This window comes from Scardinius erythrophthalmus, assembly GCF_964197995.2.
Source record: "Scardinius erythrophthalmus genome assembly, chromosome: 15".
NCBI lineage: Eukaryota > Metazoa > Chordata > Actinopteri > Cypriniformes > Leuciscidae > Scardinius > Scardinius erythrophthalmus.
In genome coordinates this window covers 1638474-1663700 of record NC_138235.1, presented here as the reverse complement: position 1 = coordinate 1663700, position 25227 = coordinate 1638474, and the positions used below count along the sequence as shown (strand labels likewise).

General features: G+C 38.5%; 1 protein-coding gene across 2 annotated transcripts in view; it reads right to left on the bottom strand.

Annotated features, from left to right (window-relative positions):
• Positions 1 to 25227, bottom strand: part of l1camb (L1 cell adhesion molecule, paralog b) — a 91725-nt gene that overhangs the window by 17620 nt on the left and 48878 nt on the right. For both annotated transcript variants that reach the window (XM_081387656.1, XM_081387655.1), the window contains exons 9-23: positions 22394 to 22525; positions 17222 to 17365; positions 16873 to 16984; positions 16265 to 16425; positions 15484 to 15637; positions 13760 to 13887; positions 13576 to 13677; positions 11669 to 11872; positions 10733 to 10803; positions 10384 to 10609; positions 7552 to 7667; positions 6895 to 7111; positions 6686 to 6808; positions 1074 to 1250; positions 694 to 807 (exon numbers count right to left, since the gene is read on the bottom strand). In XM_081387656.1, the coding sequence (XP_081243782.1) occupies positions 694 to 807; positions 1074 to 1250; positions 6686 to 6808; positions 6895 to 7111; positions 7552 to 7667; positions 10384 to 10609; positions 10733 to 10803; positions 11669 to 11872; positions 13576 to 13677; positions 13760 to 13887; positions 15484 to 15637; positions 16265 to 16425; positions 16873 to 16984; positions 17222 to 17365; positions 22394 to 22525 (2181 nt within the window). The remainder of the gene's footprint in view (positions 1 to 693; positions 808 to 1073; positions 1251 to 6685; positions 6809 to 6894; positions 7112 to 7551; positions 7668 to 10383; positions 10610 to 10732; positions 10804 to 11668; positions 11873 to 13575; positions 13678 to 13759; positions 13888 to 15483; positions 15638 to 16264; positions 16426 to 16872; positions 16985 to 17221; positions 17366 to 22393; positions 22526 to 25227) is intronic.

Below are 25227 nucleotides of genomic sequence, written 5' to 3'. Positions count from 1 at the left end.
GTGCTATTACTTACTAATTTATTACTCAGAGTTTCTTGTTAGTGTAACATTGATCCATTTAAGTTTGCAGAACACACGTGCAGTTTAATATTATTCAGAAACGAGGTCAAACATAAAACAAAGGCATGGCATGAAACTCAAAATAAAAACATGGAGCTTATCAACAGTGGTTACACAAAACAATACTTGAGAAAGACACATGGCAAACATGAGGGCTTAAATGCACACAAGGACTAGTGACTGAACAAGACACATCTGTAATCATGATAGACAATTAACCAATGACAACATGAGATAAGAGACTAGGGAATCACATGACTGAAATGAAACATTAACTAAAAACCAGAACTACCCGTGACAGTTAGTTACTACAACTAATATTGAGTTACTTGTTTGTTCCTGTGTAGTTATTCATTAATGACAGTACAGTGTTTTAAGTTATACCGTAAAGATATATATATATATATAGATATATATATAAAATAAATGTGTATACATTTTAGATGCTATCATTATGTTTATATAGTAGGTTTCAGTGTTTGTTTATGATTACTCTATCATCGCTAATGTTTGATGATGGTTCAACAACTTAAACCCCCGTTTATGATATGCTGATAGTATGATAGAGGGAAGACACATGTTTTCAGGATAAGTAGATCAAAAGATCTGTCTAAACCTTGATCAAACTCTCACCACTTTTTTGGCTGTAACGGAATCTAAAGGCAAAGTTACGATGTCTGTCTCCTGGCACCCAGCTGAGGTTGACCGATGTTTCTCCCGCAGTCATGTTGATTACAGATGGTGGTTCTGCGGAGGGAACGTGTAGATAAGACAAATATTATATTGTGTCCTGATAGTACAAAGTCAAGTCAAGTCACCTTCGTTTATATGGCGCTTTTAACAATGTAGATTGTTTCAGAGCAGCTTTACAGTGATAATAGGAGATTACAGTAACAGAGATTGTTTTGGCTTTACAGCAGCTCTAGAATAAAGTTATTTTCCAGCTAAAGTTAGTTTTGATTGATTCACTTCCAAACAATGAGAAGGCTGAAATGTTAGCTGTGCAGTTTCACCTCCGTCCAGCAAGGTGGCGCCCTGCTTTATGATGGGCTCCCCGTCGCCAGCGGTGTTGCGCGCTCTAAGGTAGAAGAGGTAGTGGCTCTGAGGATCCAGATTCTTCACGGTGTACTCAGTAACAGCGGGCAGATCGATGCTCTCCACCAGCCGTGGACTCGAGCTTCCAGACACAACTGAACAGAGCACAGAACAGAAGCCAGTCAGAACAAACAACACCCTACATTAAGCTTCCCTTTGAACAGGTTTATCAAGGTGTTCATCAATGACCAATAACTCTTTCTTTAAATATAATGAATACAAAGGGTGATTTTAACAAAGTACCTGCCAAATAGTGAGCCATTTTTAACCAACATATTTAGATACCTCACCAGTTGGTCTTCTAGTCAAACTACAGTTAATACCTCTGATTTCAGCCTGTTCACTCACAACCACATCTCCAAAATGAAGAAGACACTTCAGAGTCTGTAATACTTATCAGTTTAAGCTAAATGCCATCCGTTTGTAAAATACTAACTCAGTTGCATAGCTGGGAATCATCAGTCAAACTGCCCTGGTGTTAAACTAACACTGCTCAGTGTTTATATGGGAACCACCAGCAGGCTGTTAAAGGTCCCATGACATGCTACTTTTTGTAGGCTTTAATATAGGCCTTAGTGGTCCCTAGTACTGTATCTGAAATCTCTTTTCAAAAATTCAGTCTCAGTGCAGAATTATAGCCACTACAAGCCAGTCCCAGAATGAGCTTCCTTCAGACGGGCCGTTTCGGTGTCTGTAGCTTTAAATACTAATGAGGAGGAGAAAGGCGGCGCAAGGTGGAGGGTGGGTGTGGCCTTGACCATCTTGCGCAACGGTAGACCATGCATGTTTACATTGGATATATTGCAATGGCACGAAGACACGCAGTCGTTCAAGCATTTCAGTTTGACCCAGAATCTGATCCGGATGGAGAAGCAACAACTCAGCGGCTCCAGCAGGACATTTCCGAATGGTTAGTTTTAAATATTATGTCTGGATACGGTACTTTATTCGGATGGTTTACAGTTATTATCATGTAGCTAACGCTAACCTACTGTTGCCTTTTCATGAGAGATCTGTAACATCTGTAATTTATCTTATTACAATTACATCATCAAGCTCTGCGATCTTGAAATGCGGATATCGCGCGCGCCATATAACCAACAGGAAAACGGTTATCCAAATAACAAAGAAGTGTACAACACTCGCGTTACAGTGTGTGTATTCACACACATACTTGATGCTATCTACCTTTACATTAGCGCAAGTAACTGCAGTGCATAGCTAATGTTACAGCCACATTCTACGTGTAACAAGCTAGGTAACCATAAACAGTAAAGCAACAACTTGTATTATTACACTCAAAAAAAAAATTGTGTCTAAAAATAAGATTTATGTATTTGAATTGCATAACAAATTCCCATGCATTTGGTTTACATAGTTTTAACATAAACCAATCAATACTCCTGAATGTGATTCATATGTTTAAGTCATATCTAAATGAAACAGATAAGATTTATGTAATTGTATTAATAAACTGAATGTGATTTATATTTGTCAGTCATATGTAAATGAAACATGTAAGATTTATGTAATAGTACACAGAAAAACGCCCATGTTAAATTAACACTGCTCAGTGTTCATATGTGTGCACACTACAGAGTTAAAGCGGTCTTGAAGTTAATGAGATAATTAAGTGATGATTGGGCATTAATTATGAACACCTGCTGTTAACAAGCAGAATCACTGAAGGAAAGAGAAACACAAGAACTACAACTGACTTCAGACACAGTCTTAGATGAAATCAACTGAAGAGAAAAGAAGACATTAAATCTGTGAAGATCTCAGCAGAGGAGGATTAAACAACTCCACAAACAGCATTACCAGCTTCACTTATTACTAACCAGACTGACTTTATTTCATTTCCGTTTGAATGAAATCAATAGTTGTATTTTAAAGTCACCATGATGGTGGTTAGCGTTTGCTTTAGTTGGGCTCTTGACCATTGACTCTTTAATATAAAATTTTCTCTCACTGCTATAATTATGTGTTTATAAGACACGTTTGTTGCAGCGAAAAAGCCAAGAGAAAATGAGATCAAGTGATGTTGGCTGTTTATTGATGATCATCATGTAATTTCCTGATTCACTGATCTTGTTCAGTGTCTAATGCCTTTTAAATGTTTTATTCACAACAGAAGCCTTTTGATTTTACAGCATGAAATCTAACAGTGTTGTTTATCAAACAATTATTATTATTTTTTTTTTAATAGTTAGTGCACAAAAACCTTTCATCTATGGCATTAATTCGACTCACACAGACATCAAGAAACAGCATATGAATCTCAAGAATGGTGACAAAAGATACAAAAAATCCTGATGCATAATTTATTAATGCCGCAATGCATGCTGGGAGATATGGGTGAGTTTTGATTGGTGGTACCCAGCATGCACTGCAGCATGAAGCATTTCATCGATTGTCACCATTGTTGAGAGTCATACACTGATTCTTGATGTCTAAGTAATAATGTAGAAGAGAAAGTTTAATGCACTAAATGTTTTTAAAATTCTTTATATTATTTGATTAACTGTTGGATCTAATGCGGTCAGGTCACACAGCTACTATAATAAATAAAACAAAATCACATAACCCCAATAATCAAAGCATTAGACACTGAAAAAGATAAGTGATTCAGGCCACAATAGGATGATTACACCATCAATAAACAGCCAACATCACTTGATCTCTTTTTCTCTTGGCTTTTTCGCTGCAACAAACGTGTTTTATAAACACATAATTATAGCAGCCAGAGAAAATGTTATATTAAAGAGTCAATGGTCAAGAGCCCAACTAAAGCAAACGCTAACCACCATCATGGTGACTTTAAAATACAACTATTGATTTCATTCAAACGGAAATAAAGTCAGTCTGGTTAGTAATAAGTGAAGCTGGTAATGCTGTTTGTGGAGTTGTTTAATCCTCCTCTGCTGAGATCTTCACAGATTTAATGTCTTCTTTTCTCTTCAGTTGATTTCATCTAAGACTGTGTCTGAAGTCAGTTGTAGTTCTTGTGTTTCTCTTTCCTTCAGTGATTCTGCTTGTTAACAGCAGGTGTTCATAATTAATGCTCAATCATCACTTAATTATCTCATTAACTTCAAGACCGCTTTAACTCTGTAGTGTGCACACATATGAACACTGAGCAGTGTTAATTTAACATGGGCGTTTTTCTGTGTACTATTACATAAATCTTACATGTTTCATTTACATATGACTGACAAATATAAATCACATTCAGTTTATTAATACAATTACATAAATCTTATCTGTTTCATTTAGATATGACTTAAACATATGAATCACATTCAGGAGTATTGATTGGTTTATGTTAAAACTATGTAAACCAAATGCATGGGAATTTGTTATGCAATTCAAATACATAAATCTTATTTTTAGACACAATTTTTTTTTTGAGTGTAGTTGACTTACTTGTCCGAGTTGTGTAACGTTAGCTGAGCCAAAGAGAGTTGGTACTGATCCAGACTTTAGTTTCAGACGTTCAGCAAGCCCAGCTCTGTATTGACCCCTCGGTGTTCATTTGTACATCCAATTATTGAGCAATTATTATACTTCGCTCGCTCAAAAGCCATTATATCTCTCGTGGACAAACTAAAATCGCGCGCGCGTTCCTACTTCCTAGCTCATTTTCTCATGGGCGAGAAATATTCTCTGGGCGGGCAAAGCAGAGACAGGGGAGGTAACATTCCTCCTTATGACGTCACAAGGAGGAGATTCAAGATCAGCGCGATTGAGCGCCCATTTTCTCAAAGGCAGAGAACAATAGCAAAAGCTTGATTTACACCGATTAAAATTTCTAGAAACTTGGGGACCATATACAGGCTAGGAGAACTCATATTAATGTTAAAAAACCTCAGAAAGTGAAAATTTCATGTCATGGGACCTTTAAAGTAACACTGAAGCAGTGTTAGAGTAAATGAGATAATTACGTGATGATTGAGCATTGAAGACACCCGATGATAACAAGCAGAATCACTGAAGGAAAGAGAAACAAGAACTACAACTGACTTCAGACACAGCCTTAGACGAAATCCACTGAAGAGAAAAGAAGACATTAAAGATCTCAGCAGAGGAGGATTAAACAACTCCACAAACAGCATTACCAGCTTCACTTATTACTAACTAGTTATTGAGAATTAATAGAGGTGTAGATGTTGATGTTTTATTAGAAATAATAGGTGTTGTAATAGTGTTTCCTTTAGTTGGTCAGTTTGACTTTTGTGCAAGTTTGTGGTCTTTGTAACAGTGTTTACCAAAACACAACATTTGTTACATAGGTGATATAGTTTGAAACACCATGAAGTCGAATGATTCACTATTCTCATCACTGACCAAAAATAGTTTTTTTGTTATTAATAGATTGTCACCAATGGAAATTTCTTGCCACAGATCAAACATTCTGAGTTGTGATTTATAAATATATTGAGTGGAAAAATATTTTAGACACACAGACATCAAGAATTAGCATATGAATCTCAACAATGGTGACATGCTTCATGCAGCAATGCATGCTGGGAGCCACCATATTCTAAAACTAATGGCTCCCAGCATGCATTGCAGCATGAAGCATGTCAACATTGTTGAGATTCATAAGCTGAGTCTAAAAAAATATTGTGTCTTCTTTTCTTGCAATATATTTAGAAGTTAAAATTCAGAATGTTTGAAAAAAAAAAGTATTTATGGTAAAAATCTATTCATAACAAGTAATTCATGTCATTGATGACATATGTCATCATAAAGAACATTTTTCTTTATGATGATGAAATATATATCACCTGATCATCTTTATTTATGGTCTCCTTTGTAATAAATTATGTGTTTTGTTAAACACTGTAACAACTAACATAAAACAAATATAAAGTCTCAAACTGCCCAACTGAAGGAAACACTGATCGCCATAATGGTGACCAAATATTTTCACTAAAACATCAACATCTAAAACGCTGTTAATTCTCAAAAAGAACTTCTGTAGATGATTGACAGAAATAAGGTCAAACTGGTTTGTAATAAGAGAGATCTCATGTCTCTTCAGTGGATTTCATCTAAGGCTGTGTCTGGAAGTCAGTTGTAGTTCTTGTTTCTCTTTTCTTCAGTGATTCTGCTTGTTATCATCGGGTGTCTTCAATGCTCAATCACTTAATTATCTCATTAACTCTAACACTGCTTCAGTGTTACTTTAACACCCTGCTGGTGGTTCCCATATAAACACTGAGCAGTGTTAGTTTAACACCGGGGAATGTACAGTGTGTGTTCATGCTGTGAGCCCTGGTTTCTCACGAGGGTTCTCTCCTCTAGAAGTCAGTATGATCTATCGGGAAAGCTGTAACTGAAGCGCCTGTAGCACTGAACTATTCTCTGTAGAGCTGCTTTGCTGCTGACATTGAAGTTGTACTAGTAATGGCTAAAGTTTTGACTGTAAAGCTTATATATATTCAGGATATACAGTATATACTCAAATTGTTGGACTCATAATGCAATAGCACAGAGTGTCTATAGACCGGGACGGTTGACCCACTCTCGAGGTGTTGCAGCAGGTATCCTGTGATCTCTCCGTTGGGTTTGTGTGGAGCTTCCCAGTGCAGCGTGACCTCTGTCTCGGACGGGCTCTCAAAGGTCAGGGATGAAATGGGTCCGGGAGCTAGATGCCGAGGAGCACACGTTCAGTTCATCTAAATCCACATTCATAGAGGATCATTCCACATGCACTAAGAGAAGTGACCTTACCGCCCTCTGGAGTGCTGAAGTGAGTCGCCTTTGAATGCGGGCCTTCACCTCGGCTGTTGAAAGGTGCCACTGTCAGAGTATAGTTTGAGTAAAACTGCAAGTCGCTCACAACCTCCTCCACCTTGTGTCCAGGAACCTCAATCACTCTGTTCTTGTCCGATCGGGTTGCCAGGCCTCGTCGGCTGTGAGTTCTGGGGCCCTTCCTTCTCAGATGGATCTCAAGAGAAAAACAACGCAGGATCACACTCTATATTAGGTGGCCTTAACTACGATTGGATGCAATTTACTAATTATATACATACATGTTGGAGTATTCTAATATTACTTTTAAAGTTCTTGCATTTAATGAACAAGTGTAGTTACTCTGTTAACCCTTAACCGTAACCCAACCATCACCCTAAAGCCTAGCTCTAACCCCTATAACCCTAACCCACCCTAACTCCTAAACCTAACCTAACCTCAAGCTCATCAGCATTAAATATGAGAATCTTCCAGAACAACATGTAGTTACACAGAAAATCATAGTCATGTAAGTGTTTTAGTTTTTTTATGTTAATGCATAGTAGTTAAGGCCACCTAAAGTAAAGTGCAACCGAGCCCAGCGATGAGAATCAGCAGCCAAGTGCAGAAACTGGATTATGGTTTAAGATGGTGTACCTTGTAGCCTAGCAAGAGTCCGCGGACAGATTCTGGTGTGACTGCACTCCATCGAACCAGGACCGCAGTCTTGTTCAGCTCGACGACGGACACTTGAGACGGCGCTTCCAGAGGTACTGTGACAGATTGACAGAGCTGAGTTTATTTGACATAAAAAGTAGCAATACAACATTGTTACAACATCTTTGTCAAGTATAACACACTAAAGTTGCATAAACTTATTTCCATTGTGGTCTTTGATTTTTTTTTTTTGAGTTACTCTGTCAAAATATTTCTATAAAATACTGTATTCAGAATCTGGATCAAAGCAGAGGTCATTTCACTGGTTTACTGTAAAGTTTACTGTCACAGTTTTTCCCAATTGTTTACACACTAAAATTAAAACTTGAAACACAATCACCAAAACCTGAAACTCATGTTCAAAATCCCTAAACCAAGTCTGCGGAATTGGAGGCTCAGTCTTGCTTTACACTCAGTTTTCAATTGTAAATCACACAGTTTGCAAAACTCTACACACAGTTCTCTACATCAGGCGCTCTTTACACTAACGTGCAACACCCGCCACTGCTCACTGGTGGAACCAATATTTACTGAAGCTTTCACTTCAAAATCAGAGCTTAACCACTATAAAAGGACAAAATGAGCTGACCTGTATCAAAGGAAAAGGAAGACAATCTTGAAACGAGCAAGAGGTGAGAGAGGAAGAGAAGGAGATTCCCTATCGTTTAGCCAGGGGAACTGAGCTTGTGATGAAGATGAGCAGCTGCAGCCAGAGCACAACAGGAGTCAGGATGAAGACTAATGTCTTTTTTCTCACATTTCATGTTTTCTTGTCTTTTTGTTTAGTTTTTGAAAGAATGAACATAAAGAAAGTACATAGTTTGTGTTTGTAGAGAAAACTCTTTATATTAACTCTCTTAGTTTTCTCCTGTACGGTATGGAAAGTGTCACATACAAAAACAAATTTACTGCATTTCGGAAATACTGTAAATGAGTTTGTTTGTTACCATATTGCAAGTATTTTTGAGTAGGTGTATATATTAGAATACTTGCGTAACAATATTTGTTAACAATATCAGTGTAACACTGGCAATGCAAAAGGAATAAGCCTACCGATGGGATGTTCATACAGTAGCAGTGTTTGAGCTGAGCACATCAGTGTGTTGTTGGCAAAGGTGCTTTACTTAAGTAGAGATTTTGGGGCTCTATACTTTACTGGAGTAATTATTTTTCAGCTGACTTTTTACTTTCTACTCCTTACATTTTAAAAATAGCCACGTTACTCCTATTTCATTCCGGCTTGTTTTCATTCCGGCTTGTCATCTTTCAAAAAAAAAAATCCAGATAAATCGCGCCATCCGGATAGAGTGAATTTGATTGTGGTTGGATGAGAAGTATAAACATATACCATTCCGAAACCCTTGAACGTGATCCATCGTGTCAAATCGAATTTGGATGACTCCTGTCCATGGTCATGTGCACACTAGCCTAGCCTGACACCTGCCACCCTTACCCCGCCCAGACTGCCCTCTACTCGACCCTGACGGCTGCTGCTCAAGAGGGTTGACTGAGCCAGTGTTGACTGCTAAATTCTGTGTAATGTTCTGCAGTGTGTACTTCCGACGGTTAAAGTCATTGGTTCATTTCTTAATTGCCTTTTTGACAATGTCCACCTGGACATTTTAGTCATATTTGCTAATTCTCCTTAACTATTTCCCTGTTTTGATTTCTAATGAATTACTGATTTTTTTTTTTTTTTTTTTATCCTCATTTTTTCGTTTTAAGGAGATAAAAATGGTGCTTATCAAAGATTATGGCAGTAAAATTGCGCGTTTTTTTCTTGGAGTGGGGGGGTTCTGGTGAGCTTTTGGGCTGGAAATCACCATCCCAATCTGTCAACACTGTGCACCATTACAACAATACTTACAGGCAACTAGTCATCATATCTTCCGCTCCATGAAACACGTCAATGCTCAGTAGTTCACATATATGGTTTTTCAATGTATTTCCATTATACTAAAATGCGTTCATTTTCAATGGGCATATATGCGGCTGAAACAGTTGCCTAGCGCATCCCAAATTTTTCAACGTTAACATTTTAATAAAACGTTATGGTCATTGTGGCTTTTAGAGAGAAACAATTTTTGAGGGGGGGGTAGTGCACTATAGGCCTGTGGGCAGCATAAGCTTTTGTCCTTAATGGCATTTTTTTTTTCTTATATTACTTTTCCTTATATACTTTAAGTAGTTTTGAAACCAGTACTTTTACACTTTTACTTGAGTAAAAAGCTTGAGTTGATGCTTCAGCTTCTACAGAAGTCTTTTAAAACCCTAGTATCTATACTTCTACCTGAGTAATGAATGTTTTTTCAAAATACTTTTGACAACTCTGATTGCTGGTAGACAAATCTCTCTTCATATGATGTGTGTGTGTGTGTGTGTGTGTGTGTGTGTGTGTGTGTGTGTGTGTGTGTGTGTGTGTGTGTGTGTGTGTGTGTGTGTGTGTCTGTCATTTTGGTGTAAAAAACTATTTTGGAAAGTGATTTAAAAAGTTTTGAAAGCAGTGTTTGTAGAGTTTTGCGTTTGTGGTTTTGTGATTATAATTTTGGGAAAGTGGAACAAAAGTTCAGCAAACGTATGTAAATAATTGGGACAAACTGTAAGAGAGGATGTTGAGAAACCTCAGAAAGTAGGAACTGTATCTTTCTGATCAACACAAAACTGGCACTAATCAGCTAAAGCAACCTGGACATTATGGAAATGCTGGGCTAAGAAAAAGCAAAGCTAACGCAGCAGGCTTTCATGAACTCATCTAGATATTAGGAAACGCACAGTCTTCTCCCGAGTAGCCGATGTTTGTAACTGGTTCTGGTCCGGCACCAAGGGAATTGGCTGCCTGAACTTTAATTTCAAAGGGGATGAAGGTCCCAGTGTCGTTCACGATGAACGGAGGATTTGAGACGCTGCTTTCCTTCCAGTGTAGATCTCTGTCTGAAGATTGACGCCAGTAGATCAAGTACTTAAAACCTGGTCCATTAAAATACTTTCGCTCCAGTTCCTTCCAAATGCAAGAAAGAAAACAAGATTAAACATGATCCAAATGTCAATCTTCTCTTCATCATGTGCAATATGGCTCTCTCTTTTGGAGAAGACTTTTCTCCAGTGCAAGATTGTTAATCACCTTCCATGTGATGACCATACTGTTTGGGTCAGTAGACACAGTCGTCACATTTTCTGGGTTCATTTCAGGTTCTGTGCACAAGAGAGATTGTTAATCCATAAAGCTTTCTTAACTCTTTCCCCGCCAGCGTTTTTAAAGAAGTTGCCAGCCACCGCCAGAATTTTAATCATTTTCACAAAAATGTTCATGACCCCCAGAATATTTTGTTGTATGAATATCTGAATATGCAATATATCAAAAGAAAGAGCAGCGCCTTCAAATAAAAAATAAATTATATATATATATATATATTCTTTATTTGATTTATATATATTCTAGCTTCATGCATTCTTTAAACACTTGAATGTGGGTAATTTTCATTTTGCAATTTGCATCACAAAACTGTGATGGAGTAGATTGAGTCCATCAACACCTGATTTTTTATTTATATGCCATTTAATGCTAATGATCGTGTTGTATTACATATGCATCTGCTTACATATGATAACACTTGTTACTGCATCTTTTTCGCCTCAGATGCGGAGATTCAGAGCTCTTTCAGAAGATGTGTCATAGCGCCCCCTACAGTATAACAGTGAAAACACGGATTGCTGGACAACTCCATCAGTGGCGGGGAAAGAGTTATGATTAATAATCATAATTACAGAATTTCTCACAAGTGATAATGCTTAGAAACTGAAGGATTTTTTTTTGCTCCAAAATGCTCTCATGGCAATTCATGACTATTTTATGTTTTGGTGAATTGGTGGCTAATGCGTACAATCTCAACGCATATTTTCATATGATCTGCGTAAGATCTGGTTTGGTTTAGGGGTGAGGTCATGTCTCATACAAAATTCTTTCAAAATCACCACTTTGTAAAATAGATTGGGTTGTAACTTCCATTGCATTTTTCCATGTATGTTATGGAGTGTTCCAGAGCTCAGAGGATCTTACTGGCAGCTGGGGTTCTGTATGAGTCTGAGGGAGGACTGGGCTCGCTGCGTCCTATGGCATTGACAGCGCTGATCCGGAAGAGGTATGTGCTGTGTGGCTGCAGATGGACCTCCAGGTGTTTGATGTTGTGAGGAACGGTCTTAAACTCCTCCCACCGGGAGGATCCGGGTGAATCCTGCTCCTCTTTCATCTCTAGAACATACTCTGGTGGACAACAGGGACGAAAGGCCACATAATCATAATGTAGCTGAATCATGAACAAAACATGATTTGAATCAGATCTTTTACTAAATTCACAAATTGAACAAATGAATGTCTGCTGTCTAGAGTCTGGATGTTTTGTTCCTGAATAAGACAGAATGGATCCAAAAAAAGTTTTTTTCTGGAGCATTTGGAGTGTACTGAGGATTTGATCGACAGGGCCCTTAATGGCCAAAATAGAAAAAAATGAGAATCCACGAGATATTCTCCAAATGAGCACACTTTTGGACTAAAGCCCAGAGGGACGTACACAGCCAAAACCAGTGTAAAATTGCGACAGTGTTTATTTGACTCCACACTCAAGAGTGTTAAAGTCAATGAGATAATTAAGTGATTAATTGAGTGATGATTGAGCATTACTGAAGACACCTGATGTTAACAAGCAGAATCACTGAAGGAGAAAAGCACTATTTTAAGTCACCATTATGGCGATCAGTGTTTGCTCTAGTTGGGCTCTTGACCCTTAATCTATTAACTTTAGATTCTGTTTGGCTGCTGTAACTGAGTTAGACACTGCCAGATGAACAAAGAGAAAAAGTGACCAGGTGATATTGGTTTTGACGTAATCATTATTTGACCTGAATCACTAAACTCATTTAGAGCCTTATCTCTATTTAGATTTCTATTGTTGATTACATAATCACAGTGATTCTACACCATTAGATCCAGAATTTTCTAAATTATCCAAAGGATTACTTAAAAGTAGTTCTGATAAAAAAAACACACACAGATATCAAGAATCAGTGTATGAATCTTAACAATGTTGACAAAAAGAATACTCAATTAGGAAAAGGAAAATACTAAAACAAATCAGATCCTAATTTATTCATACCGCAATGCATGATGGGAGCCATGAATTAGTTTTGATTGGTGGCACCCAGAATGCACTGCAACATGCTTTATTATGGTCACCATTGTTGAGATTCACAGGCTGATTGATGTCTGTGTTCATAAGAAAAATTCTTTTTAAAGTCTTTTGATAGGAACAACTTTTAAGAAATATTTTTGATTATAATGAAAATGCAGAAAATCATATGCTTTAGAATCACAGGCTGCTGAAATCTTCAAGGTAAACCTAACTCTCTAAATGAGTTCAGGTCAAACGATGATTATGTCAAAACATACATACATATATATATTATTAGTTTAAGGGTCTAGAGCCCAACTAAAGCAAACACTGATCACCATAATGGTGACTTACATTTGTGATTTTCTCCTTCAGTGATTCTGCTTGTTAACATCAGGTGTCTTCAATAATGCTCAATCATCACTCAATTAATCACTTAATTATCTCATTAACTTTAACACTGCTTCAGTGTTCATTTAACACTCATATTTTAACACTTTAACACTCTTGACTTTAACTATAGACCCTTTTACAGTTGGTAAACACGGTGACGTATTTGTGACGAACTCTCATTGGTAGACTGTACTGTTCAGGTTCAGGTTAGTAGAGTAAGTTGACATGTATTTGCAATATAGTTACTAATAGCCAGTAGGATGTCTTTAAGTGAACCATCGAAATAAAGTGTTATTGACCTTTCTAATGATTTATAGTTTGTCAAGATTAAATAAATACAATAAAACATAGGAAGGGGTCAATGGTGGGCTATTATGAAAATAGTCAATGATTTGATAATAATTACCAGATACGGGACTGTTGTTGTCAGCGCCTGGCATCCAGGAGAGGGTGACACTACGGTCCATCTTCTCAGACAACTCCAGCGAGTGAGGAGAAGCAGGTTTATCTGAGGAGCGTCAAACACATGAATGTGCTTCAGAAGCAATGACATGTAAAGCCACATGTCTAACTGGAGGAGACAGACTCACCCTGTACGGTGATGGAGCCCGTGGCGCTGTCGGAGTCGAGTTTAGTGCTGATCTCACAGCTGTAGGTTCCTGAGTCCTTCATCTGAACATCGGTCACTTTCAGAGAGCCATCTGGGTATCCAGTGTACCTGCAACCATGTGGAAAACGTAAACATTAAACACCAGCAAAGCCACCAAAATATGGAATTCATCCATACAATGCAATGCATACAACTTCACGAGTTCCTTTGCCCATATAATCTTTAAGCTAATAAGGTTAAGCGTATTAGGCTTGCTGTCCGCAGTGGAAGCAGCTTCATCTCGAGCTCAGATACACCTCCCAGTGGGACTGCTAATGCTTGGATGAGGAGTACGGTAGCGAGATGCCTAAATTATATTGGTGGAGTTGGGGAGGTGGAGCAATGCCAGAACAGCTGATGCCGGAGCAAGGTGAGCGAGCGCTGCTTATATGATCCGGCAGTTAACTGAAGATTAGATGGGTTCACTCCTCCCGAAATTACATTGTGAACTTCACAAATGACAATCTGGTTTTACCAACACTGCATTGAAGCTATTGCTGTATGCATGGGCGTCAGTTTGGTTTGAAATTCGGAAGTGCATTTTCAGAAGTGCTGGGTACAATGATGCATTCATTTTTTTTCTCTTTCGCGCAGGTCATGTTTTGAAAGACGATGTCCTGTAGCTTACTAATGTTAATAAATAAAAATGTATACAAAAATGTGATGTCCGACTCGTTTTATTAAGAAAGCCTTAAGTTTTCAAAAAACATTAGACATATGACCCACTATTCTGCTTCATAAGCACCCTGTTGACAATATGACATGACGTGGTTTAATGTACCTAAACAATGATTACCAAATTTCTCTCTCGTATTGCTCCTCATAATCACTGAAAACTGTCAAAAAAAAAAAAAAGTGGGGGGTACAAACTGACTCATGACGAAATCTGGTGGGTGCACGCGTACCCACCCACCGTCCCCATAGAAATCGACGCTTATGGCTGTATGCAACGTTTAGATATTCATGGGATTGTTTTGATCACTTAGTAGACAATGGGCAATAAAATGGCAAGACAATAGATACAGTACAATTAAAGGAACAATATGTAGTTTTTCACCGCTAGAGGTCACCTATTCAAAACAATGGAGTAGCTTGAGATTGAGCGCGGAATCATGGGAGTTGTTGTCTTCATCTCACAGCCGGTGGAAAAGAATCCGACGGAACTTGGGCAGAAATAATATTCACGAAGAGATTATTAACATTACTGTAGTATGAAGCAGAGCCGGGCCGAGTGCGGTGGAGCGGGACGAGGCCGCTGGAGAGATTTCTCAAGAGCAGCGGAACTTTATCATGTCGCCGCTTCCGCTTCTTACGGTCAAGAGTATGTGGAGTAACGCAGCGCTGTTTTATCATTACATTTGTCTGTTGAAAATGATGTTATAACGTCTGTGCATTCGCTCGGCGGCTGCTGAGAGACACTTGTTGCACACTGCAGTGAGCGAGATTGATATTAGAATATCAAATCCTGGATGGCTTGTGTTGCTAAATGGCATGCAATTAATTAAAAAAATTGTATTTTGGGGAAAATGGTGCATTACTGTTCCTAAAAATAAAGCTGGATCTGATTATTTTATATAAAAAGAACAGAATCAACAGAAAATGTACACTATCAGTTGACGAGGTTGGTAGATTTTAGATACAAATAAGCTCAAATCTTGTGTTTACTTGTTATCAGATGTATCGATCTTGCGTCCGTCCATCTTCCACTGAACTGTGGGTTCTTTTAACTCGTGGTCCACTGTATATTTGCACTGTAAAACAGCATCATTTCCACGTACAACATGGAGATCCTGGGGAGGGTCTACAATCTTAGTTCTGTCTGGAGACATGAAAAGACATTCATGACACCATTTTACTTCCATAATGTGACACAATTCCATATAAGAGATGTGGGTCAGGAATGGATCATGTAGTGAGAAATGTATGTTTGTGAATGTGAGTTAGCAGCAGGTTTCTTAAGGACTACTTCCCTCCCTGTGGAACCATCTCCATGCATTACAAATCTATTGTTATTTGCTTTTGTTGCCGTAACCTATTACTTTAACATTAACCGACTCTAAATGAATGCACAAACTATTGCCAGTAATGTAGAAAAAGGCTTCATCTACAACAGTAGCCAACCCACATAGCAACATTGTGATGGGCCCACATGTGGAAAGATGTGGGCCGGATCTGGGCCGTCACAATGTTGCTATGTGGGTAAACACTGTCAAAAAACAGTTATTTGGCTAACAATAAACAAGGGCCAGCGTGGCTTCGTTGATGCAAACCTCAAAAGCTCAAAGAAAAGAAAGCTGTTCATCCACAGTTGGTTTACATTATTACATGTTTAAAAAGTATTTTCAGTGTAACAGAAATTAAGGTAAGGTGTATTAAGAAAGCACATTGTTCAGTTTAGATCTATGCTACTTGTGATGATGATTTTCTGATGGATATGGACACTTACTCAAGACCTTCAGCTCAGCACTGATGCTCCTGTTGCTGTGTCTCACTGAGCATGTGTAGATGTTGCTGTCCTCTCTGCTCACGTTACTGATCTGAAGACTTCCATCGGTCATCTGAGACATTTTAGGATTAGCATGAGCTGGACCAGTGCCTACAATCTCCCTGCAAACATTAAGTCGCACTGGATTAAACACACAAGACAACATCACATCTGAGCATCTGGCAGGCAAACCTCAAACCCTCATTTATACTGCTTTATTATTAGTGCATTCATCTTTCTCAAATATAGGTTATAAGCTGCTCCAGATGTAAACATCTTTAAAGTGCTTTTTTTAGTGATACAAATATAAAGTAATCATTATATAATTAATATTGTAAAACTCTTGCTGTAGAGTTCTGCTCAGCATGGATTTAGAATCATAATTCTTTAAACTCTTTCCCCGCCATTGACAGAATTTTCCGGCTTTCCGTGTTTTCACTGTTATATGGTAGGGGGCGCTATTACACACCTTCTGAAAGAGCTCTGAATCTCCTGATCAAAACACGGAGAAGAAGATGCAAAGATTATCATTGTTAAATGTGTTGGGAAAATATACAACACATGCTCACCAGTCTACTTTGGGTAGCGGGGAACCGAAGGTCCGGCACTCCAGCAGGACGGTTTGCCCTTCTGAGGCACTGGACAAGAGCCCGTCCGCCGTCAGGATCTGGGGAGGCAGCTCTGACCGACACAAGGCCAGGTACAGCCGTTATAGAAATATCTCTCGAAAAGCAATCAGTATGTTGTTATGTTGGCATGAATGAGGTCCAAAAAGATGTTCCACTCCTTTTTAGGCACACATTACATCATTTGAACCCTTTCTGGAGTGACATCATTCCCATCCTTTCTACCACGTTGTGTGAACATGCACTAATAATCAAACTGCATTTGATCAAAGTTTACACTAATAACACTCACCAGCAACATGGATGTGTGTGTTGACCAGGATACTGCCGTGTTTGTTGGTGGCCATGCACTGATAGACTGCTGTATCGCTGTACTGAACGTTGCTCAAGATCAGAGTCCCAGAACTCACATGCCGTCTGAGGTCCATATCCGTCCCTACAACACACAGAGAACCACAGAAGCCTTTAGGTCTACAAGGAGAAACATTGTCTGAAAATATTGCTAAATATTGCCTCTGCTTAAAGACAGCCTTTCCCTTCTGCAGGCATCCATAACAGACAAAGAGCTGATCTGAGGTCCTGAATGTGTGCGGTCTACATAGACACGTAGAAGGGCTGCCTCTGCGACCTTTGTAAAGACACGGGGCGACAGGGTCAGGCCGAAGGGGAGGACCGTGGACTGGTATGCCCGTCCCTCGAACACAAATCGTAGGAACGGTCTGTGCCAAAGGAGAATTGAGGCGCTCGATCCCAATTCGTCAGTTACTAACATAACTCGTAGTGATTGACTGAATGGGAACCTGATTTTACCAAGTGCAACATGTTCCTGGATCAAAATTCCATTCAACCAATCAGATTTGAGAGACAAGAGTTTAGGCTCACAACCAGGATTTGGTGCTTCAACATCAGCGTTATTCAGCGTTAGGGATATCTTATGGGTAGGGTTAGTTTTAGGGGTAAGGATGTAGTTAGGATTAAATTTTCAGACAGAAAGTTTCACAACTTGGCAAAATCAGGATGTAGGAGGAAATAATCAATGTACTTATTGTGTTCATGTTGTATTGTAAAACACTTTTGCTGCTATTGAGGTGTGATACGGGTAAGGTTAGGGACAGGTGTGGTGGATTGGGTAGGTTTAACGGTTAGTTAAGGTGTAAGGGAAGGGTCAACAGTGTAATTACAAATGTAATTACATAAATTAATTACAAATGTAATTACATAAATTAATTACAAATGTAATTACATAAATTAATTACAAATGTAATTACATAAATTAATTACAGCTGTAATTACATGCAGATATTTTTATATTGTATATACAATATACAATAAGTCCATTGTATCAAATAAAACACTTGCCTGACGGCTCATGCTACCGCTAACCCGGACGTCGACGTCACTTCTGTGGTTTGGGAAAAGCACATTAAAGTCCTTGCAGAAAGCGATGCATAAGGATGTAGTGGAACGACGCCCAGTTCCAGGAATGCACTAATATTTTGTTGCTAGTACCAGTTTGCAACAAGTATTAGTTAACACTAAGTTGTTAACACTTCGGAAAAATCAATTATTTGTCTCGAGGTCATGGTGCAAAGGACCCTAGGTTGATTTTACTCCGAACCATCCCTTTAAAGCTGAGATGACTCCATATTTAATATACACAGATTTTTTGGCTCAGATAAGGTCCAGTTGTGGTTTATTTCTTTGCCCTTGGCTGACATGTGGCATTGCTATGGCCTGCTTGTGGCCCAGATCTGGCAAACAGGAGTGAGCCGCCCAAGGGCCGTCATTCCACGCTGCATGTGGGCCGGATCATCTTTCCACATGTGCCAGATGTGGGCCAGATCATCTTTCCACATGTGCCAGATGTGGGCCGGATCATCTTTCCACATGTGCCAGATGTGGGCCAGATCATCTTTCCACATGTGCCAGATGTGGGCCAGATCATCTTTCCACATGTGCCAGATGTGGGCCAGATCATCTTTCCACATGTGCCAGATGTGGGCCGGATCATCTTTCCACATGTGCCAGATGTGGGCCAGGATCATCTTTCCACATGTGCCAGATGTGGGCCGGATCATCTTTCCACATGTGCCAGATGTGGGCCGGATCATCTTTCCACGTGCCAGATGTGGGCCGGATCATCTTTCCACATGTGCCAGATGTGGGCCGGATCATCTTTCCACATGTGCCAGATGTGGGCCAGATCATCTTTCCACATGTGCCAGATGTGGGCCGGATCATCTTTCCACATGTGCCAGATGTGGGCCGGATCATCTTTCCACATGTGCCAGATGTGGGCCGGATCATCTTTCCACATGTGCCAGATGTGGGCCAGATCATCTTTCCACATGTGCCAGATGTGGGCCGGATCATCTTTCCACATGTGCCAGATGTGGGCCAGATCATCTTTCCACATGTGCCAGATGTGGGCCAGATCATCTTTCCACATGTGCCAGATGTGGGCCAGATCATCTTTCCACATGTGCCAGATGTGGGCCGGATCATCTTTCCACATGTGCCAGATGTGGGCCGGATCTGGGACGTCACAATATTGCTTTGTGGGATTGAGTTGAACATGTTGTTCCTGACAACAAATGAATTTGAAGTATGTATTTCGTTTTGCTTGGAAAAACCTGGCCTAAACTGAAGTAGCGTTTTAATTCTTCAAATATTGTAATAAAGAAATATTTAGTTAATAAAATGACAGAAATATACTATATATTGTAACTACATGTAGCCTAAATTATTTAATTCCTTCATTATCAACACTTTAATAATGCTACAGTCTAGAATAGCGAGTTAAGTGTGAATTGCGACTTCTCTTTGTTTGAGAGCTCCTCTCAGATAGCCTGTGGGGGTTTGTAGGGGCAGTTCAGTGGCTTTATTGTGGGGGTTCAGGACAATAAAGGTGTTAATGTTCTGTCTTTTATATGGAGAGTGTCAGATAGCCAGTCTGAAGGCAAAATTCCTTTCAGGATAAATTTCTTGATGTGTCCAAATGTAGGCCCTATATATTTTTTAAGTATAAATATTATAGCTAATGTAGCCTATTTAAATGTGATTGTCAACAATCTTGCATTATCTAAACATGAACTGTTGACAAAACGTGTTCATGCCAACTAAACGAATGTGAGTGAGCAGCAGCCTCACAAGCAACCGCGTTTTATTGAAAGGTGAATTCAACAAGGCATTCTGTTTCTTTTAAGCAACAAATGCTAAATAATTTGTTACAGTTGTTTTTTGTAATTGGTGTTGATGAAACACAGCGATACAGTATTTTTCAGCTGTATGATGTATTTCTACCCTGAAACATTTAATATAGAGAGAAACCCAGCGCACGCAGTGAGATAGACATAAGAAACTTAATAGAAAGAGATCCAGTGCATCCGCGAGAAAGAGGCAAAGAACAACGCCTGTTCTTAATTTACGTTGCTTTGTAGTATTTTCATTTTGTACTGTTTAACCCCCTGGGGTCACAGCTCACTTTTTTCTTATCAGTGCAAAAGAGACTCAAAATACTCTGTTGATTTTGATCTTACATATAAGTGTTATACATCAATCTGTTTACCTTGGATTTACCTCAGAAGAATGAGAAGAACGCGATTTGAAGATGAGAAGATTTTTAAGCTATATCCACTCATAATAGTAAGCATGTTATTGTTGTAAACTTTACATTGTAGCAACTAGTGAAACTGGTGCCAGACTAAAATGTAAATTATGAAATGAGATTGGAGTAAAAACATGAAGCCTAATGCTAAATGTATGTACATGTACACGAGGATGTTTTTATGTTCGATAATAAAACACAGCATGATAAAAGTAGGCTTGTATGAGTGTTTACTCTAATATGGTGAATATTATATTGTTTAGACTAGTGTTTACTGTTAAATACTGTGTTTGTGGATATATGCTCAAAAGTAGATATGTATAAAGCTAGGTTTATACTCGACGAAAGGCGAAAGTATAAACAAGGCTTAATGTGGTAACAATAATGTTTCATAGTTTGGAGTGGCTCGATTGCTTCAGTAAATGTTCTCTGCACGCGCTGTGTGTTTGAAAAGCAAAACGCGCCAAACATTAGGCTTCATGTTTTTACTCCAATCTCATTTCATAACATCATAACGAATGGAAACATTTGAAGTAACATATGATAATCAATAGGCTATATATTTCTCTAGTGCAGTGTTACTAAAGTGTTCATTTTTAACGATTTATAAGCTGTATGCTATAGGCTATTGTTATTATTATATTATGCTGCCCTATACGTATATGCCTACAAGGCACAACACACCTGGTGTTCATTATCTATCTATCTATCTCTATATATATATATATATATATATATATATATATATATATATATATATATATATATATATATATATATACTGTATATGTATTTTGTACATTTTAAATCGCAATTTTAACCAGAAAAATCTAAAATGTATTCCCAAAATCGTGCAGCCCTAGGGCCCTATCTTGCACCCAGCGCAATGGACTTTGTACACCGACGCATGTATCATTCCTATTTTGTTAACGTTTAGCCTACACTGCTTAAATCTGATGCAATAATAGAAGCCCATATTTGTGTAGGTTCAAAATTTGTACTGTAATTTCAGTATTGTGATTATGAATTTGTTTAACTACAATGATTCACTTGAATGTATCTTCTACCAGTTCTCAATGAGCTGCGGCAGTAGAGTCTATTACGCAATAGAGAGAATAAACGTCTGTGATAAAAGTCTGTGATTATAGCCGCACTTAGTGGTAAAAGGCAGCAAAAACACATCCCCAATTTTACCGCCGCCAAAGTATTATTCTGGTTGAGTACCAACTGTTTGACAGAAATAAAGTCATACTGGTTCATTATTAGTGTAATAATGTGTAATGTTGTAGTTCTTGTGTTTCTCTATTTTCTGTTCTAGTGTTCCTCTTTCCTTCAGTGATTCTGCTTGTTAACAGCAGGTGTTCATCACTAATGCAATACACTAATAACCAATTATCTCACTGCAACACTGCATCAATGATACTTTTACTCTTTGTAATGTGGATTTTCCAGTGAAGTTGAAAGGGTAAAACAATGAATGTATTTTAACAGTAATAAACTAAGTTATAAAACTGGCAATACTTTTGCCAGTAGTTTACTGTAAAATGTTCTCTTTTTTGGGGGTCACCATTGTGCTAAAGAGTAGAGCTTGTGCTTCAGTCCAGGAGAAGATCTACAAACATTGATGATACGCTGCATGTTGCTTTATTTAACAGGCGTGACTGTGTAGTTGCTGGTTCAGTGGAAATCTCTTTATTTAAAAAAAATGTATTAGTGGTCTCAAACTAAGTTCACAGTAATACTCTGCTCACATTATTAGTGCATTATACATTTTAAACGACAGTTGTTCAATTTAAGGCAGTCGGTTTCTGCAAGTGTTGAAATCGAGATGAAATTGAGCTGTGGCCCCTTGTGTACCTGTGATAGGAACTCCATTGATACTCCATGTTACGTTTGGTGTTGGTATCCCATCAGCCTGACAATGCAGTTTCACAGTCTCTCCTGGGGCGTACAGCTGGTCCTCGGGCCACTTGGTCCAGTAAGGAGCAGCTGCAAACAATCAAAATCAAACTGTAATACTTTCAAAACCAGGGTGTCAGTGATCTCTTTGATTTTCTTAGTCAGTGTAGGGTTTTAAAACAAGTAAGACTTCATTCTGTTTTGTTATTTTCATTTTTTTTTTGGTGCACTGTAAAACCTTGCTGTAAAAGTGGGCAAATTCTGACAATAACATACCATTTTCCATTAAAACAATAATATACTGTAGAAAACAATGCATTGTGGGTAATATTTGTTTCCGAGAAAGTAGCCTACACGAATATACTCTGAATTAACAGCGCTCAAAGTCGACACTCAGAGGCTGTGTTCAAATCACACCCTATACCCTCATTCACTATTCCCCACAGTAGTTCACTAATATAGTCCCCTTGACAGAGTGAATGAAAACAAACAAGTGAATTCAGACACTGATGAACACGACAAGCAGAATCATTGAATGACAGAGAAACAAGAACAGAAAAAGGAGAATAGATGAGCAGAAACACAAGAACTACAACTGAATTACAGCCACACTGAGGTTTTCAAAACGATCCTCATTCACACAGATCCACGAAAACGACTAAAAATGCTGTATTCTGTTGCCAGGCCATTAGATGGCGATGATAGATTGATAGATAGAAACACTATAGAATGAACACATAATACGCATGTACATGACATCATCGTCTTCAAAGATCTGCGTTTTTACTGTTTACACAGAGATCGTTTCCAAAAACTTGCACTTTGAGACCCGTTTTCCAAACTTAGCTTTTTCAGGCACACAAATCAGACATTCTGAAGGAAATACTAAACGAAACACTGATTACCATCAAGGTGACCATATATTTTAAAATCATTGACATCTAAACCTCTGTTCATAGACATATGGCGGAAATTAAGTTGTCGTGTAAACGAACAGCCCCTAAAAGTCAGTTGTAGTTTTTGTGTTTCTCTTTTCTTCAGTGATTCTGCTTGTTAACAGCAGGTGTTTATCACTAATGCTCAATCATCACTTAATTAATCTCTTAATTATCTCATTAACTTTAACACTGCTTCAGTGTTATTTCTAACTCTGTAGAGTGGGACCAAATGTTCTCTGGACTATGATGCTATTTTCTTCTAGATCTGCTGTAGGGGAGAGTGGGGTGAGTTGTGCCAGTTTTTACTCAAAGTGACTTTAAAGTGAGGCCATGGCAGTAATGCCTTCAACTTAAGGATGTACATATATTTCAGGATGTGGTGCATCCCTGAGAACAATAACTTTGGATCTGAAATAAATTGTTTCAGAAATATAGCTCTTGGGAAAAAAGTGGTCTCATGGCACAACTTGCCCCTGGTGCGGGGGAAGTTGTGCCTTTGGGGGAATACATTGGGGGTAAATTGTGCCAGTGATTTCTGAAGTAAAACAGAACATTGTAATGTTATGAACCGTAATGCTATATGAAAGCAAGATAAATTCAATACAAAATGACTAATTTAAGGTTTATTTAGAGATTGTCACCCTGGAATACCATAGCATGCGTTTTTCACTATGGTCAATTGCATAGGGATTTTGTATTGAACACAACTCTGGATCACAGTGTCATAGAGACAAGGGGGCGGGCTCATTTTACTCAGACGACCAATCAGTCTCTCAGGATCATTGTGAAGCTATCAAGCTACGCCCTAAAACCATTTAGATCACCATAGCAACACAATATATGATATTTGTGAATCATTTCAGGCAAAAAGGCTTTGGCAATAGATGCCTGTTGACATAGCGCTGTCTGTCAATTATGTAACATATAAGAATAAAGTGACTAGGCTAATTTCTAAACATCCTATTGTGACTTAGGCCACTTAAAAACTGAATAAAACTTCTCTTTATTAACAGTGCAAACTCAAAACTGAAATCAGTGTTAGCTAAATTAAACAAATAGCAGGCAGGCCTAAGTCAAACACTGATGAGGCATGCCCATCTCCTCACTTCTCAAGATTATCCCCTGTGAGTATGTAGGTCTCTAGGTGGTCTGGATCTGGCACAACTTACCCCAGGCCCTTTGGCACAAATCACCCCAGACCCACAAGTTTGAAAAACTAGCATGATCCAGCAGTTAAGAGCTAACATCATGCTAACTGTATAGACTCATTGTATAGCCTACTAAAGCACTAAAACATGTGTGAAATGTTTTCAAACTTGTCTATAATTGTTCAGACACTACAATCAAAAAACCTTAATCATAGAAATTTTACTTTGAAAGGGAAAAAACAGTTTTTTGCACTAAAATATGCTTAACTCTCATGCCATGTGTCTCTCTTCTTTGGAGGACGAATAAAAGTGATTGCTTTTCAAAATTATGTGGTCGCATGACCAATTTCTTCTATGGTTTTCCAGAAACAAGGGTGGAACAACTTCCCCCCCCTGGCACAAATCACCCCACTCTCCCCTACAGCTGAAAACAAACTTGTTGCATTATTTTCCTGTTATCACTGTACAGCTGCTTTGAAACTGTATTAAATCTGTATTGTAAAAAGGGCTATATAAATTAAGGTGACTTGACTTAACTGAAAAGTAACTAAACGCACAGCTTCTCTATTAGTAAAGAGACGCTGCCAGGCAGAATTCATTCACACACAATCGCTCTCTCTCACACTAATGGATTCATATAAATTTAATCTTTACTGTGCTACTTCATCTATAACGACCCAAAGACAAATTTACGGATAAAAATAAG